General features: G+C 59.8%; 1 protein-coding gene across 2 annotated transcripts in view; it reads left to right on the top strand.

The window, feature by feature from the left end:
* Positions 1 to 17,534, top strand: part of LOC122207260 (metalloproteinase inhibitor 2) — a 47,595-nt gene that overhangs the window by 25,953 nt on the left and 4,108 nt on the right. For both annotated transcript variants that reach the window (XM_042917268.1, XM_042917269.1), the window contains 3 exons: positions 9,083 to 9,183; positions 11,138 to 11,246; positions 17,324 to 17,448. In XM_042917268.1, coding sequence (XP_042773202.1) covers positions 9,083 to 9,183; positions 11,138 to 11,246; positions 17,324 to 17,448 — 335 coding nt within the window. The remainder of the gene's footprint in view (positions 1 to 9,082; positions 9,184 to 11,137; positions 11,247 to 17,323; positions 17,449 to 17,534) is intronic.

The raw sequence follows: 17,534 nt of genomic DNA, 5'->3' as shown, positions 1-17,534 counted from the left end.
GTGAGACACAGTGGAGGGTGGGTCGTCGCTGCCCGGACGGTCACGCCTACACTGTCCCCAGAGAGCGGGATGAGACACCCTGCCCTCTCCCACCTGTCCTGCAGGCGCTGGGGGCCAGTAGTGCAGAAAATAAGACTGCCCTCCAGCCCACCCCCGACTCCCTATGAAGATGTCAGGTGCCCAAAGAGCAGGCTGGGGGCCTGGCAGACCCTGTCTTTGCTCCCTGTTGATCTGACCCACCTGGACTGCGGTGCCAGAGGCCCTGGGACAGAGCCACCTGGAAGAGTGTGGGGCTCCTGGCAGGTTCCCGCGGAGCATGCCAAGAAGCAGTGAGGACTCCTGACTCCCGGATGACTCTGTGCCCCTTCGTTCTCCTGAAGCGTTTCTTGGGGCCTCCCTCTCCGAACACCGTATTTTCTAGAACTTTCCGTGGGTTTGATGCTCCCGCCCGCATATTTTGAGGCAGCCTCCCTGTTTCCATCTCCTCCCGCATTTACTAGAACGTTTACCATCTGGTCGCTTCCTGGCAGTCCCGTCTGAGTCCTCGCCCCCAGACCACAGGGACTCGGGAAGGCCCCCGTGGCCGGTCTGGCGTTGCCCAGGGGGGTTGGAGAAGGAGAGCCGCACGTGTGCGCGGCTGAGGTCCGCTGCCCGCGGGACAGGTGCAGACCTGCAGTGCCGGGACAAGAGACGGGAACGGCGGTTCACCCCGTGATGGCATGACCCCCCTCCTGCTCTTGCCGCACCGGCAGGCATCGTTGGCTTTGGCTGTGACCCTGCCTTCTGTGTGTGCTGCTCTGAGGGTCCTCATACTGTCCCTGCCCCCGCCCAGCCAGGGGCACGGTCGCGGGTGTATGATAATATCCAGAACCCCAGGAATGTAGAATAATGGGGAAAAGTAAGATTTTTTAAAACTTGGGGCCCCGGGGGACCCTCTCTGCCCTGTAGTAGTTCTTCAGACGAGCGGGAAACGTAATGTGGTAGGGAGTTGATGTGTTAGTGTGGCCTGCCTCTGCGGTTCCTGTGACGGTCCGGGCCACGTCCCAGGCATGCGGGAGATGGCCGTGAGGACCGGACAGACCCGCTGGGTCCTCTCCCACGTTGGAAGCTGGGAGCGCAGGCCCTGGGATCCCTGTCTCTGCCTGAGAAATGCCGTGGGCTGGGGGTCAGCACGCAGACCGCATGCCTCAGCCCTACGCGAGGCGGGGGAGGGGGGGCGGGTGCTGCCGTGCCGATGGGCCTGAGCCCTGGGCCCAGCCCTCTGCCTTCACCCCTGAAAGTGGGGCAGCCCGGAGCAGAGCCTGGCCCGGGGTCCCGGCCTGCCAGGGGCAGCGTGAGGACGCCCCAGCCCCCAGCCCCTCCGTGCCCCTTCCTCAGCCTGCGGATGGGGAGGGATTGCAGGGGGGTGGCCAGATGCTCCCTCCGCGCCTCCCTGGGCTCCCTCTGCCTCCTGCCCCGCCCCGTCCAGCGGCTGCCCCCCGCTGCGGGCTCCAGGCCTGGGGTTTGCGGGGCTGAGCTTGGCTGCTCCTCGGGGTCTTGGCGGAGAAAGTGCAAAGCAGCAGTCCCTTCCACAAAGCCGCACTGTTCTCAGCAAATCCTCCCAGGATCGGGATGCATTTTTTTCAAGTGATTCAGCAGCACGTGAATGGGAACGGCCTGAGCCCAAGGCTTCGGGAACCGTGACCAAGGCCTCTGGCATGAGATCCCCCTGGGCTCACAAGGAGAAGGAAGGGTGGCGGGGCGCAACTCAGGGGCCTGCCAGGGTCCTGGGGGGGCGGGGGGAGGGCGGCCGAGCAGCGAGGGCCGAGGCTCTTCTCTGCGCAGCTGATGAGCTCTTAGAGACGGCTCCCTCCTGCTCCCGAGGGGGCCGTGGAGGTGGGAGTGCTGGTCTCCATGGAGACAGGGCATCCAGTGGACAGCAGCTCAAGCGAATGTGCTAGAATCTCGAATGGCCCAGGGCTGGGCCCACACTGCTGGTTCCTGTGCTCTCTCGTGCACCCCGTCACCCTCCCCGACACGTCGGCCTCCATAGACGCATCTGCTCCTAAGGGGTCGTGAGCGCAGGCATCTCCAGCACCGGCCTGAGTCCCGCCGGCCAAGCCTTGCCCTCACCCTGGATAGGCACAGCCCTGCCCCAGAGCCGGGGATGTCAGCCACCACCCACCCCCCACCCCAGGGTGAGGAGGCTTGCAGGGACCCGAAGGTGCCATCTGGTCTCCCAGCGCTGCCGCTCAGTGGAGGAAGCCCCTGGTTGCCTCCCGGCACCACGGGGAGGTCTTTAATTGTGAAATGATGCCTCTTCCCCCTTCTCAGTTCCCTAAAAGACTTGGCCTTGGAGGAAGTCTGCTGCACTGCCGACCGAGAGCGGCCGGGCACTGACAGCAGGGAAGGCAGAGCCAGGTGTTTGGGGAAAGCCCTCACCACCGTGTCCACCGAGGGGCACCTGCAAAGCTGGGGGCTGGGCACACAGGGAGACCGGAGGGGCAGGTGGGGCCGGACGCTCCTGTGCGCTTCTGGGTGCTGAGCCAGCACTCGATGTCCTTGTGGCATCTCCCAGGCTGGCTGACCACACCCTGCTTCCTCGTGGTGCAGTTCTGGGGGGAGGGGCATGGCCTCAAGCCCCGGGGGGGTCTGAGCGGGCCTGCAGCCCACGCGAGCACGGTTCCCTTTCTGGGTCCCTGTCTGCCCTGTCCCCCACCGTGCAGCTGGTGAGGTCCGCCCACCCTGCTCGCCATGCAGATGCAGTCCCGCTGGAGGGGTTCACACCCGTCTTTACTGTGCCCCCCCCCCAGCCACCGGAAGTGCTTTAGTCACATGCAAGCAGTTAGGGAGTCCCACGGCAATTGGGGGCCCCGAAAACCTAGTAATTTTGTTACAGCTTTTGTAGGGCAACGCCACAGCTGTTACCACTGGGCTTAGATGCTGGATGGGGGGCGGGGGGGGGAGCAGGGGGGGGCACCCCCTCCCTTTCCCAGCTCTGGCCTTGAAGGTGGAATGGAGGGGCCCCCTCCAGGGCGTGTCCCGGGGCCAGGCTACCCTCAGCCAGGCTTTAGACACGCTCATCACCTTCAAGGAGCTCCAGCCAGGTGGACCAGCCATCCGGTGTCACCCGTCCACCCCAGAGGGGTAAGAAAGTCTCGTCCTAAGCGGCAGCCGCAGGACGTAGTGGCAGGTGTCGGCGGGGACTTGGGTAGCTCTGCGGTTGGAGGGTGTAAATGTCTAGACGGCAGGGCCCCTGCAGCTGTCCCCGAGCCCCCAGCGGAGTGGAGCCCACCTGGAGTCAGTGGCAGCTGGGTTTCCCCTGAAGAGGTTGGCATGTAATTGTACGTGGAGACAAGGAAAGGGACCGGGTGACCCACGGAGGGCGTTTGCAGCTGCAGTGACCTCATTTCTGTGTGAGAAGTGGCCTTCCCCACACTCGCCCCTGCGACCGCAGGCCATTGCCGCGGCCGTCAGACCCCGGCGCCCACAGCGGGTTTGGCTCGACTGCGTTCCGGCTGCTGCACAGGGCGGCCCCGCCCGCTCTTGGGGACACAGGACAGGAGGGTCCAGGGCACACGTCTGGCAAATCTAGTCGAGACGCCATCTTTCCCTCCCCCTGGGCGCGTGGCCCCGGGAACATGCCCCTGACTGGAGGGACCACGGGCCTGGGAGCAGGGTGGAAGGGCAAAGCAGCTGTGTCCCTGCGGGCAGTGCTCTCCCTGGGCGACCCTCCCGGGTTCACGCTGGAGGCCACAGAGAGTAGGCTGGGCCGAGAGGGGACGTGGCCTGTGCTGACGCTGAGCCAGCCCTGCCGATCTGAGTCAGTGCACTGGTGAGGCTCAGATGATCCAGGGCTGGATTTTGACCTTGTATTTACAGGAGTATTTTTTCCGAACCCCGAGATTCCCACGTCTCTTCTGGGCAAATGCGTGGTTTTTCCATACGCCAGAAGCTCGGCCTCGCCCGGAACCAGGGCCTGGGGGCTTAGCGTGTGTTGAGTTTGTTGAGACGAGGCCTCGAGGGTCTAGAAGTCACGTTTTAACATCCACAGCTTGACCCGTGCTTTGGAATCGGAAGCCAGTGCCCAGGCAGAGCGGCCCCATTGGGAAGTGTCCTATTAGGATACATTCGTAAACGTAGCAGGTGAAATGCCTCCAGAGCGGCCAGGCCCATGGCAAGATAGTAAAGACGACCCAGTGAGAATAAAATACACAGGCTTGGCAAAGACAGCTCTCCTTCTGGGTCTGGCTCCCTCCCCACGGATTATGGGTACGGCTTGGTGTATCCTTCGTGGCCTCCCGGGAACGTCCACGGACACAGTAGGACTCAAAAGATGTTGGTGGGGTCCGGGGGGGATGATGTGAATCTCTGCCTGGGCTGGTCGAGCGAGCCACACCCCCTGGCCAGCCCAGGCCACGGTGCCGTGCGCTGAGGACACCCTGGTTTTCCCAGAAGCCCCCTGCTGCCCCTCCCCTGCCCCCCCTCCCCCCTCCCAGGACAGTCTGGCCTCCCTGGCTTTTCCCTGGGTGCTCGTCCTCTCTCAGAGTCTGAACACAGCCTGTGTTCTTGGGATCATCGTCTTTGCCCATGACTCTCCACCCGCCCAGCTCTTTTCCATCCCAAATCTGGCTGGGAGTGCGAGGGATCGGTTTTGCAGGCTGCTAGCCGGGGGAAGTGACATCATGTGGTGTCCGTGGCCCGAGGGGTGGGGGCAGGGGCTCTGCGGTTGCGTGTGCTTTGAATTAAGTCTACGGTTGTGCATTCCAGTAGCCAACATCTGGCGGTGAATTCATCAGCCAGTGTATCACCCTTGATCTCAAACCCAGATGTTGTGTTAACGGCAGAAAGGAAAGAAGAAAAAACAAAATCCCAGCAGCTTGGGGAGAGGCCATCATTTTTTAGCACAAAGCAGTTAGAACAAGGATCTTTATAAAGCCTCTTGTTCCCGCCGCTGCCTCTGGTTCCTACGGCGGAGGGCGGGCCAGCGGAGCGGAACCCCTCGCTGCTGGGGGGTGGGCAGGCCGTGGGCCGATCACCCACCCCAGGGCCGGACACCGGGCCCAGCAAACGTGTGTCCATGCCTGGATTTTAACTTCCTCTCAGATTCTTTTCTGCTTTTCCCCAGCCCTGGTCTTTCAGCGGCCTGGGACTGAGAGGGACCCGTCCTATGCTTAGAGTGGTCTCCATCCCAGAGCTCTGGAGATGCCCATCGCCCGGGGTGTGGGAGATGCCTTTCTGGAGAGTTCTCTGCCTCCTCCCTGTCCGCCGCGAGGGTGCGCGTTTCTGTTTTCCTGTCCATTGTCTGACTCCTTGCCTGGGTTGGATGCTCCTTGAAGGCCCTCCCACACCTCCCCCCTTTCTCCCGTGGGCAGCAGAAGGAGGCCCATGCTTTTAGGATTTCGCTTGAAATGCAACCCAACCCCAGACTCTTGAGTTTCTGGCCTCGTGCTGGGGGCAGAAGACTGAGGGTCCAAAAGTTGGCAGCCAGAGCTGGCTGGGGTCCACCTTGGTGCCCCTCCAGCCCTCCCGCCCTGTGGGGCCCCTCTGTCCTGTTTCCCCTCAGGTCTCCTGCCTCCACTTGCCTGTGAGATCCTCTGGCTCTGATAAATTTATTCGCTAAAGCTTTTCGCGTGCCCTTCCCCCACCTACAGTGCTGAGCCCAAGTAGCCCCTGCTGCCCGGAGCAGGTTGGCGGCTCTGGGGCTCGAGCCCGCGTGGACAGGTGTATGTGTCGCGCCTCTCCTTCACGTCAGGAGGGCGCTGACACTCCCAGAAGATCGCCAGAGAACTTCTCTTCATTCTCTTTCTTTCCTTCACCTTCTCTCTCGTCTTGCAAAGTGGAGAGAGGAGGTCCCCACGCAGAATTCAAAGACGCCGAAGCACCTGAGTTCTTGTGCTGCGTGGACGAGCCCCGTCCGAGCTCCTCCGGGCCCCTCCCCCCGCTTCCCTGCAAGCAGCTGGCAGCCCGGGAGCCACTTACCATTCTAGTCCGACCCCGCGAGTGGACCCTGGACCCTGGATGCAACCGGTGCCTTCTTTCCGATAATCTGAAACAGGGAAGTGTGGAGTCTGTCGCCCTAGGCCAAAGCGAGCATGTCAGGGAGCCGCGTCAGACCGGCCCCTGGGATTCGTGCTGACGGGGATGTGCGGTCTGGACCCGAGCGGCCAGCAGGTGTGGCTCTCCAGACCCGTCACCCGCAAGAGTGGGGACGTGCGTGCCGTTCTTCGCCACAGCGCTTTTGCTGTTCTGTCCGGAACTAGAGGTCCGTGGGGCCCTGGGCACCGTGTTTCCGAGCCCTCACCGCACCCGGAGGGAGTGCGAGTAGCGGCAGTGGCACCTGCCACTGTGAGCGGCTGTGTCTCCGCGATGTCAGGGAACTTCCCAGAGGCTGCGCGGAGGGGGAGGGGCTGACACAGAATCTAGCCCGGTGCTGCCCCTTTTGAATTAGGATTTGGACTGCCTGGGAGCCTTAGAGGTTTTTCTGGGAGAAAACTGCATGGAAGGCAGTGGAACCTTTTCACTGTCCGAGAGTAGCGTTTGCTTGTTTTCTGCCCGTCAGCGAGTGATGTTTCTTGAGCACCTATTTTGGGTTGAGCATTGTGTGGGGGTAGCGGGGCTTCTGGAAGGCAGTTCCAGAAAGCATGCAGAATTGGGTGTATTATAGTAAAATCCAGCAGCAATGTCCTTTCTAGAACCGTGGCTTCCCTTGGATGTTTCTGGTTCATTTGATATCATCAGCCGGTGACGGTGTCACGGGAGGAGACAGGGTTAATCTCGTACGTTTCCTGATTTGCATGAACACGTCTTAACGTGGCGTTGCAGTAGGGTATAGATTACACAGGTAGTACGAGGGACCACCGACAGACTTCACCTGGATCCCCAGATTTCCCAGGTACAGCTCATTTCCATCTGGCGAATACCTGGTGAGCACCAACTGCTCTGTGCCCAGAACATAGCGTCTGCCAAAAAAAAAAAAAAAAAAAAAAAATGGGGCACCTGGGTGGCTCAGTCGGTTGAGCGTCCGACTTTGGCTCCGGTCATGATCTCACGGCTTGTGGGTTCGAGCCCCGCGTCGGGCTCTGTGCTGACAGTTCAGAGCCCGGAGCCTGCTTCGGATTCTGTGTCTCCCTCTCTCTCCGACCCTCCCCCGCTCATGCACACACGCGCACTCTCTCGCTCTCTCTCAAAAATAGACATAAAGAAAAGAGAACGTGGCCTCTGCCTATCAGAAAGGCAGGTGTACAGGTGCTTGTGACAGGATGGATGAGGGTGTGGAATGTGCCAAATGCTATGGGAGGACAGGATTTCCCAGAACAAGACAGGAAAGGGCAGTTTTATCTGGGTCTTTAAGGATGAATAGAAGTTTTCCAGGCAGGGGAGGGGTAGATGGCATTCGGAGCAGAGGTGGGGATACCCCTGGGCAGGTTTGGGTTCAAGGGACTATTATGGGCTGGTGGAACAGCAGGATGGGAGCAGCTGGGGGTAACTGAACCAGGAGGTACCGGGTCGCAAAGGGTCTCCCGTTTTAGACGAGGGCAGTGGGCGGCTGAGGAGGACACTTGAGCCAGGAGGGATGCGTCTAGAAAAAGTCAGCTGATGCCAGGGCCAGGAGGAGCCATGGAAACAGGTTGACCTGTTGCCAAGGGCAGAGCCCTCGGTTCTGGGCGGCCCACTGGGTGGCATTTCCTAGATGTGGGTTTGCAGGTTGGGGCCTGGCTCAGCCCCGAAAACAGGAACCTGTGGCCTTGGCCGGTCATGACTCAGCTGCAACAGAAGACACATAAACGGGGCTTGGGCCTGGGTGGGGCGGGGGCGCTGGTCCCTGGTGCCAGGCTGGGATCCGGGGGATGGGCACAGACGGGGGGGGTCCATGTGCCTGGGCCTCCGGGCTCCGTGGGGAAGACCACCCTGGCCAGGGAGTCCCGAGATCCGAGCTGCCCACCCGCGGGTGGAGAACAGAGGCGCCTTGGTGCCCGGTTCTGTCTGTTCCTTCTTTCTCTGTCTTGCTCACATCCCATTAATGGGTGACCCTGCACAGCTGAGTTGTGGAGGCCAAAGCATTTAAAGCTCTTAAAACAGGCCGTGCCACCAGCTGATAGGGGTCAAAATGGGGAAAGGGAGGGCTCTGCCCAAATGACACGGGAACTGCCCACCTCACCCTGTCGGGGCACGGGCTGGGGCCCGGGGTCTGCCTGCCTTGCTAGGAGGAGGCCGTTGGGGGGGGGGGGGGCATGGCCCACGAGCAGCCTCGGGCTCTTGCAAACACTCCAGAACCTTCCCAGCCTGGCCTCTTCCCTTTCCTTCACCTTGTGTCCCAGTCTGGGGTCATTTTCCTTCTGTGGTGGCTCCTTCCGTGGCAGCGGCCCCGTATGTCGGCCGGGATGCCCCTGACTGCCTCCTCACCCGGTTCGATACCCTTTGGCGGGTAAAGCGCTCTGACCCTTCCTCTGTCGTGCTCCCTATAGAACCTGTGTCGTTATCACAGAGAGTCAGCCACAGGACATCTTTCAGGGGCACTTTTGGGACAGATTAGGCATAGCGGGATAGACTCTTCAGATCGAAGACCACCCCCCCGCCCCGCCCACTCCTAAACACGACGAGGCCTCTTGGGGAGGCTGTTACTCCCCTGCCTTCAGCCTGGAAAAAAAAGCCTGTTTGCCAGTAGACTGCGGACGGAGGCTGGGTGGTAGGAGGCTCCCCGTCTTAGCTGCACGATGATGATTGCGGGCCAGTTAATTTGCTTATCTGCTTCCCCAGCCACATGCATACACAGCGGAGAGAATTTGCAAAAGCCCCAGAGCACTCAGGCATGACCTCAACAAAGCGCTTTGTCCCCATCGGTGCCTACCAGTAACCCCGCTGGTCGTGAGAGATCAGGTTTCTGCTTCTGGCTCCCGTGGACCGATTCTTGGGACCAGAAGGGGGCTCTTAGGGCTTTACCTCTTGACCCTCCCCGCCGAGCTTGTGAGGGGTCTGGTGCCATGCTAAGGGCTGGGGTCATCTTGCCCCTGCCTCCCGCCTCCCTGCTGCCCCTCGCCCCTGCTCGGAGCCAGGACGGCACAGGGGGGACTCTCCTCACCTCTGTGTCTTTATTTTGCAGTGATTAGGGCCAAAGCGGTCAGCGTAAAGGAAGTAGACTCCGGGAACGACATCTACGGCAACCCCATCAAGCAGATTCAGTATGAGATCAAGCAGATAAAGGTAAGGGAGACTGTCACCAGGTTGCCCCACTGGGCAGAGCAGCGGGAAGGTTGGGAGCAAGGTTGGGCTCCCCCCCCCCCAGAGGCGGGAAACCATGCGGAGGTGTCCCGGGGTGTCGGGGAAGGCAGTGCGGCCCCCGTGGAGCAGACCTAAGGGCTTCGAGCCACAAGTCGATCTGGTTTCCCTTAGCCGTAAATGCCTGAAAAGTCGTGTGGACCTGCTGGGTTCCGTCGACTGGGTTACTTCAAAAATGTGTCGTCTTCCTTGTGATGGGTCGTAAATTCGGGGCAGGCCCTCAGCGTTATCAGCAAGTGTGCCAGAGTTTCTATGGACCATTCCACGGGTGCCTGTCCTCGGCTGAGCTAGGGCGAGGTTCGAAGCCAGGAGACCTTGGTCGTTGCGTCTGGGAGGCCTCTTTCCCCCCACACTGTGCTGTGGGCTCTAGTCTTGCCTGGTGAGCTTTAAATTCTAAGAGGAAGGAAGGAGTCCTCTGGGCAGGTGTGGTGGGAGCCAGCTTCTTGCAAGGGAACGTGAAGGAAGGAATGGAGCCCGTAGCCCGGCCGGTGACGGAGAGGAACATCGGCCGGGTGGCAGAGGGGCGGACAGATGTGGGGGGTGGGGGGCAATGCGTTCGTTTTTTCGGAACGTGTGTTCGTGTTCAAGGGCAAGGAGCCCGTATTTGAGGGGAGACGGGGGCAGAGGGCGGGGCTTGGAAAGACAGGACCAGCCCTGGAGGACCGTGATCGTGATCGTTGGCAACAGTAGCTAAGTCGGTCTGCAGGAGAGAAGGAGATTCTAGGCTCTAGCTGGAGAAAGGGCTTTGTCAAGGTGGGAGTTGTAGCCGTGCGTATTTAACTTCGTTACAAAAATGTTATTTTTAGCCGGAAACGTTATCAGAAGGTCAATGAAATGCTTATTCGCTACATCTGTGGCAGTTAAGAGGGCGTGTGCTATGAGCGGGAGAGAGAGCGACTCTGTTCTTGAGACCTCATTGAGGCATCGTCAAAAGGCCGGTGTCGACACCGAAGAACAATTCTTGCCCTTTGGTGATTAGTAGAGCTTGTTGTCGTCACCATCGGCCTAACCTTTCCTGGCGTGGGTGGGACGAGCTGTCTCAAAGCCGGTTTATCATGACATTGAGATGACCCTATTCCATCGGGGTTTGCTTGTTGAAAGCCCCTCCTCCCCCCCAATCCTGTCCCCCAAAACCAACGCTGTTGACTCTGATTTAGGCCCAGCAAAATCCCGATGAGGTGCCCAAAGCCCGGGGGCGCCCCCTGGGCTCCGCCCACGGCCGGGGTGGGGGACTGTCCTCAGTGCACACTCACGTCCCTACCGGTCACCACCCCTGGTGGGGCCACAGGAACCCCTGGCTGTGGTGGGTTCTGCCTGTGTCACCTCCTCCCGGGGAACAGCGCGCCCCTCCACGTGGGCTGCAGGCGCGTTCAATAGGTCAGTCAGTAGATCCGCAGGTGAGGAGTCAAACCCCATTGGCCCCGGGGAGTCACATCCTCATTGCAAGGGGGCAATCCCGCCCCGGGGCCCCATCAAGCAGCCAACGCTCGACCCAGATTCCTGGCAGTGCACAGGGGGTTGTCCCTCCACGACGGGTGAGAACCACCCGGAGATATACGGGCCTCTCCCCGGAGATTCTGAAATGACCTTGTCGGTGGTAGGGAGAGTCGGGCGTCTGAGACGGTTTCCTCCAGGTGACGGAGTCGTGCCCAGCGTGCTGATAGCTGCCACACTACGTGAGGAGTGTCTCCGGAGAATCAGTCTACAGCGGGAACGGTCACCTTCTAGCTCACTAGAACCTTCTGCCCCCCTTTCCCATGCTGGTGGTACCACGGGCGCAGGTCGGGCGGCCCCTCCCCAGGATGTTATGCGGGGGACCCGGACTTTGTTAGCTGTGCGGACCGGCCCTCCTCACGTTTCCTTATCCTTGTCTTTCCAGATGTTCAAAGGACCCGACAAGGACATAGAGTTTATCTACACGGCTCCTTCCTCTGCTGTGTGCGGGGTCTCTCTGGACATCGGAGGGAAGAAGGAATATCTCATTGCAGGTGTGTGTGTGGATATGCCCTGGAACGTTGTCAGGGACCGTCCAGGGCCGCGTCTCCAGGGTGGGACCTTGCGAAACCACGAGGCGGGACGGAGTCCCGGGTCCTGACGCCGAGAGGCCGTCCCGAGGTCTCTGGGCTTCCCTGCCCTTTCCCGTCTGCGAATTCCTGGTGGATTCTCCCCTGCCCCCCGGAACGGGGGACCCAGTGTGGCTTCACGGGGAGACACAGTAAACCAGTGTCCACGGGGAATCTGCGGCCGGGCAGACACCAGGAGGTGAGAGGGTTTGCGTTTTGCTCCTGAGGGGGAGTCGTGCGCGAGCTGCCGGAGGCACTCATGGCTGGGCGGGAGGCGGAGAGGGGTTGAGACCTTGTGTTAAATCTGCTGATGTTATGAGGTCCTTGACCTGTGCAGCAACTCCCCTCATCCTGTCTTTTTCCTTTTTTTTTTTTTTTTAGTTTATTTACGTATTTTGAGAGAGAGAGAGAGAACACGAGCCGGGGAAGGGCAGAGAGAGAGGGGGAGAGAGAGAATCCCAAGCAGGTTTTTGCACCGTCAGCACAGAGCCTGGACGTGGGGTTCGAACTCACAGACTTGCGAGATCGCGACCCGAGCCAAAGTCAGGTGCTCGACCGACCGAGCCGCCCAGGAGTCCCCTAAATGTTTTCTTATGAGCATCTATTATAGTTTAGGTTTTCTTGAGCTAGAACTCACACAGCATACAATTCACCGTTCAAAGGGCATCATTCGCTGGTGTGATACCTCCATCATCAAGATGGGCAACCACGGCCACCGTCGGAGAGAACTCCGTACCCTTTCGCTGTGTTACCTCCCTGGCCACCCCCCCCCCCCACGCTCCTCCCCCAGCTGCAGCACCCCCCAGGCTACTTCATGACTCCGTGGGTTTCCCTGTTTCAGAGGCCTCTGAATGGAATCGCAGAATATGCGTGGTCCTTCGTGCGCGACGTCCCTCACTCCGTGGGGTCGTTTCACAGCTCCGTCCAGGTTGTAGCAGGAATCAGAACTTGTCCCCTTTCTATGGCCGAGCAGACCGCGGTCTGTCTGCCCGCTCACCAGTCATTTCGTGGACGCCGGGGTTGTCTCCACCTTTGAGCCCTTAGGCACGAGGCTGTCGTCCACACCTGTGACCAGGTGTCCGCCTAGCGCTGTTTTCATGTCTCTTGGGCCGATACGTGGGAGTAGAATTCCAGGGCATATGGTGACCACGTTTAAGCATTTGAGGGGCTGCCACACTGTCTTCCAAAGCAGCTGCACCATTTTACATTGGTGGCATCTACTGTTTTTCCGATAAGAAAAATAAAGTCAATCGGAGAGAGAGGGATGGGGACAAAAATCACGACACGGAGACCTTCCTGACTGTGCTTGTCACGGTGATGCAGGGGACGGCGGGGCCGGGCAGGTGCACAGAACACGTGGCGCGGGTGCCCAGGGGCGGCTGTTAGAGACCCAGGTCAGCAGGTGCAGGGGGACAGTCAGCCTCAGGCGTGTCTCCTTTTTCATGCTTCCCTATGCTTGCGAAATTTTTGCAAATGACATCTATCGCTTTTATGATGATCAAAATAACGCCCTGGAGAGAAGGCAAAGGAGACAGAACCTTGCATGGTGGCGGGAACTTGGCGCCCTGACAGGTCCACGGTTTCCAGGTTCCCGCGTCGGGTTTTGCCCCGGTCGGTGAGGAGCAGGGCTTTAACCTACACGCCTCACCCCGCGTCTCCTCACATCGCCCTCTAGAGGCAGCCGCCCAAACTGCAGAGCTTCCAGAGCTGCTGGAAGGAGGGCGGGCCAGGGTCCCCTCCGGGTGGGGGCTCCTGGGTGGGAAGGTGACCTAGGCCTGGCTTCACGCACGTCTCCGCCGTCTCCCTGCGACGGGAAATCGTGGCGCCCCTTCCCTGGCCCCGGCGGGCTCTAAAAGCTTTTCGTGCAGATTCTGTCCAATCCTTACGACCCCTTATGAGGAAGGCACTGCCGTGATCCCCATTTTACAGATGAGGAAAACCGAGTAGACGAACACCGTGGCCCAGGTCCGGGGGTGTGTGCCTGAACCCGCTTCCCCACGCCAGTTGTTAGGTTCTGCTTGGTGGCTCGTTGGTCGCTTGACGTTGGGGTGTGTTTAGGGTGCAGACTTTTTTGGGCAGATGCTGTGCCAGGGGAGGGGAGGAGGGGCGGGGGGGGAGGGTGTTGGGCACTTCTCCACACACCCGCACCCGGGCCGCGCCGGGCTCTCACGCTCTGCCCTTCCGTTGGTCGGGTCCAGGCTGTGGAGGTCTCGCTGCCCAGCCTCTAAGCCAGCAGCCCCTCCCCCGCACCGTGTGCGAGAATTCCCGGGGGAGTTGGTCCCTGGTGCCCAAGTAGCACCGCAGACCGGATCAAGCAGAATCTCCAGGGGTGTGGCCCTGGCAGCAGCATTTTTTTTTAACGTTTGTGTATTTTGGAGAGAGAGACAGAGCACGCACACAGCAGGGCTGAGCCCCAGCAGCCAAGGTCGGTCCCCTCCCTCACGCAGGGGCTCTCCGGACATGACTCTCCTCTCCCGGCGCCCCTTGTGGTCAGGCCTGCCGCTTGCCCAGCGATTCCGAGGACCCGGGCCCTGCCCTTTTACTCCCTGAGGACGGGCAGTGGGGGACAGCAGTGGGGACAGCCCAGAAGGTGGATCCTGTCCAGCAGTCAGGAGCCCTGGCATGTCGTGTCCCCGTCCCGCTGACCGAGAAGAGTGCGAGGGAGCCCTGCGTGGCTGCCTGGAAAGTGTGGGTCCAAAACGAGAGCCGAGGTGCACACGGCACCTTTGTGGCGGTTCTTTTGCTAGTGGTTACTTTGTGTTGTTTTGGGGGACGTCATAGGAGAGTCTACTGATTTTGTTCAGCCCTGTTCTGAAAGGAAGAGGCTTCTGTGTCTCAGTGAAGCTGGGTTTTTAAAATTTATTTTTGATGTTTGTTTATTTTTGAGAGAGAGAGACAGAGCACAAGTGGGGGAGGGGCAGAGAGAGGGAGACACAGAATCCGAGCAACTCCAGGCTCCGAGCTGTCTGCACAGAGCCCGACGCGGGGCTCGAACTCACGAACCGCGAGCTCGTGACCTGAGCCAAAGTCGGACCCTCAACCGACGGAGCCCCCCAGGGGCCCCTCTACTTATTTTTAATTGATTTTTAATTTGCAATTTCCTGATGGCCTGAGAGCCACAAAAGGCACTTCTGGCAGCAGCTGACCCACCCTTGACAGGGGGGCCTCGCTCATCTGACTTCTTCCCCAGCTCGGGGAGATAGCTCTGGATACAGTCTGGTGTTCACTTTCTGAGCACAGGCTCTCCATCTCGTCCTCCTGGGGTCAGGATGGGCCACCCAGAAATCACGGGGCGCAGCAGACAACTCAGCCGGCCCGAGGCAGCCCACCTCCTCTCGGGCTGATGATTCAAGTTCACGTGTTGAGCCGGGCACCATGAGACACTCATGTGCGGGAACTGTTCTAGAACGGGCCCTGTAATTTTCTTCTGCGGTCCTCTCCTCCGAGAGGAAAAAGAAGCATACGGTCCTCAGTTACAAATTTTAATTAATTCCTGTCTTCCTCTCCAGTCCGAGAGGACTGTGTGTTTTTCCAAGGCAGACGTAGTAGAATGTGACAGACGGGCACATCACGCGTGCCCGCCCAAGTCTTGGTACCCGTCCCTGTACCGAGAGGGTGTCCTTTTAAGATCCGGAGATGCTGCTGGACTTTATACCCGACGTCCGAGGTCACCGGTATCCCCGTAACCAGGGCCACAGAAGACAGTTTGCATTGCATCGCGTGTCCTTCCGTGCCCTAGTCTTGGCAGAAGCTCGACTTCGTGGTGAACAGGTCACCAGGGAAGACAGACGATGGGGGCGCCTGGGTGGCTCAGTCCGTCGAGCGTCCGACTTCGGCTCAGGCCGTGATCTCGCGGTTCACGAGCTCGGGCCCCGCGTCGGGCTCTGTGCTGACGGCTCAGAGCCTGGAGCCTGCTTCCGATTCTGTGTCTCCCTCTCTCTCTGCCCCTCCCCCACTGGTGCTCTGTCTCAGAAATAAATAAACATTAAAAAAAAAAAAAAAAGAAGAACGGCAAAAAGCGGCAGGAAGTGGGACGCTGATGCCAGCCAAGCAAGACAGCAGACATCCGACATCCCTGTAGAAGTTGGGAGGGCAGAGCCAGCACGGGCCCAGCCTGTCTGTAAAGAACGACCCAGCCGGGCCAGGGGAGGGCCACGGCGTACCTCCCTGCGTGGGCCATGCACGCCAGGAGAATCCAGGAGACGGGAATGAAAGTCACTTGCCATCTGTCTGTTTCTCCCCTCCTTAGCTGCTCTGGACTCCTAGAAAGTCGGGGGGAAAAGCCAAACACTTATTTTTTTGTTTGCTTTTTTATTTTGAGAAAGAGCAGGAAAGGGGCAGAGAGAGAGAGAGAGAGAGAGAAAGAGAATACCAAGCAGGCTCTGCAGTGTCGGCACAGAGCCCCGTGCAGAGCTCGAACTCACGAACCGCGAGATCATGACCTGAGCTGAAGTTGGACGCTCAACCAACGAAGCCACCCAGGCGCCACAGAGACCTATTTTTAAAGTACTTAGAACCACCCAAGCACTTTGTTACTTGTTGGGAGTCAGAATGAATGCTGCAGTAGCAGTCCTGCTTGTTGATTCTGCCCTTCGCCTAGAATGTCAAGTGCAAACAGACACAAGGGAAAACAGGGCTCCCGAAGGTCAGGGGAGCCGTCAAAACAGAGGTCAGAGCGTCCGAATTCGCGTGCAGGGAGTGCCTCCTGCAACCCGCCTGGTGCACCGGCTGTCCCCGTGCCGCTCGCAGCCTCGGGCGAGCCGACCCGTGTCTCCCCTGGCCAGAGATCGCGGTGGCATTTACTCGCCGCAGTCGACAAGCCGCGTTAGTCACTCAACTACGTGTCTGTCAGCGGGTTCTCTCCGCGCCCAGTGCTGTGCCTGAGGTCGTTATGTTGGATGTACCGGAGCTTTGCCGAGTGCGGTGTGCCCAGGGTGCCCCCCGAGGCTCCCGTCTGCCCCCCGGGGAGCCTCCCCCTGCCCTCTGCCAGGCTCCGCCGCTCGTCGCCGGGCACCCGTGCGTCCTGACGCGATGCCATTGCGGTCACAGGGCTGGGAGTTGAAACGACCTCCCGAGCCCTCCTTACGTTCTGTCATTCGCCAGAATTCGCTTGCCTGCCCTTGTCTCCTGCTTGGCTAAGGCCAAGGCCGTCCCCAGCGTGAACTCTTCAGCAGAGGAAGGGAGGGGCAGAACCAAGAGCCTGAGGTATGAGACACAAAGAGTGCCTCATCTCCCCCCGCCCACCCCCGGAGGGAAGGGAATTTGGAGCGGATTCCCAATTCCGTGAGAGTCCAAGGTTTTGCCGTTCGTGGTAGAAAAACCCAGACAGGTAGACAGGTTCCTCATCAGATGGAGGAAACGTCTGAAAAAAACCAAACAAACAAGCAGGAAACAGTATGGTCTGCATGCGGCGTGATTTTTTCTGCGCACATCCATGGGCATGAAAGGATATTGGAAGGAAAGGCGTCAAAGCGTTAGCTGTGATGGAAACGGGAGGTTTTTTCCCCCTTGTGCTGTTCTGTGCTCCACGGCGAGCACACGTTCCTTTTATACTCAGAGCAAGCGACCCACGGTGGAGTAGCCCACTGGGGCTGCCGTGAGGCCGCTTCCCCAACAGGGATTGGTGTCCTCGCAGACCTGGGGGCTGGGAGTCCGAGATCCAGGCGTGGGCAGGGCCACCCGCCCCCCGTGGCCTCACCTGCTCGTCCCTCTGTGCGCGTCTGCGTCTGGATCTCTTCTTATCAGGACACTGTTCTTATGGGGGGGGCCTTGTGACCTCATGTACCTTAATGACCCCTGGGAAGGGCTCCAAATGCACATCCTGAGGTGCTGGGGGGTTAGGGCTTCGACACAGGGATGTGGGAGGAGACACGACACAGGCCGTGACACTCGGTATTTGTCAGTAGTAAAGTTCCCTGCGCCCCAGCCACGCTCAGGTGCAGGAGATGGGCAGGAGGAGGACGTGTATCTTGCCCTGAGCATGGTGATCCCTGTGTCCCCAGGAAAGGCCGAGGGGAACGGCAAGCTGCACATCACCCTCTGTGACTTCATCGTGCCCTGGGACACCCTGAGCACCACCCAGAAGAAGAGCCTGAACCACAGGTACCAGATGGGCTGTGAGTGCAAGGTAAGCCGATGCCACCTTCTTTTGGGCCTTCACTTCATCACCTCCGTCTCCAGGGAGACCGCTGGGCTTTGATCCCTGGTTTCTCA

Source organism: Panthera leo, chromosome E1, assembly GCF_018350215.1.
Source record: "Panthera leo isolate Ple1 chromosome E1, P.leo_Ple1_pat1.1, whole genome shotgun sequence".
NCBI lineage: Eukaryota > Metazoa > Chordata > Mammalia > Carnivora > Felidae > Panthera > Panthera leo.
Note: the sequence above shows the minus strand (reverse complement) of the source record. Positions and strands in the feature narration are given on the sequence as shown.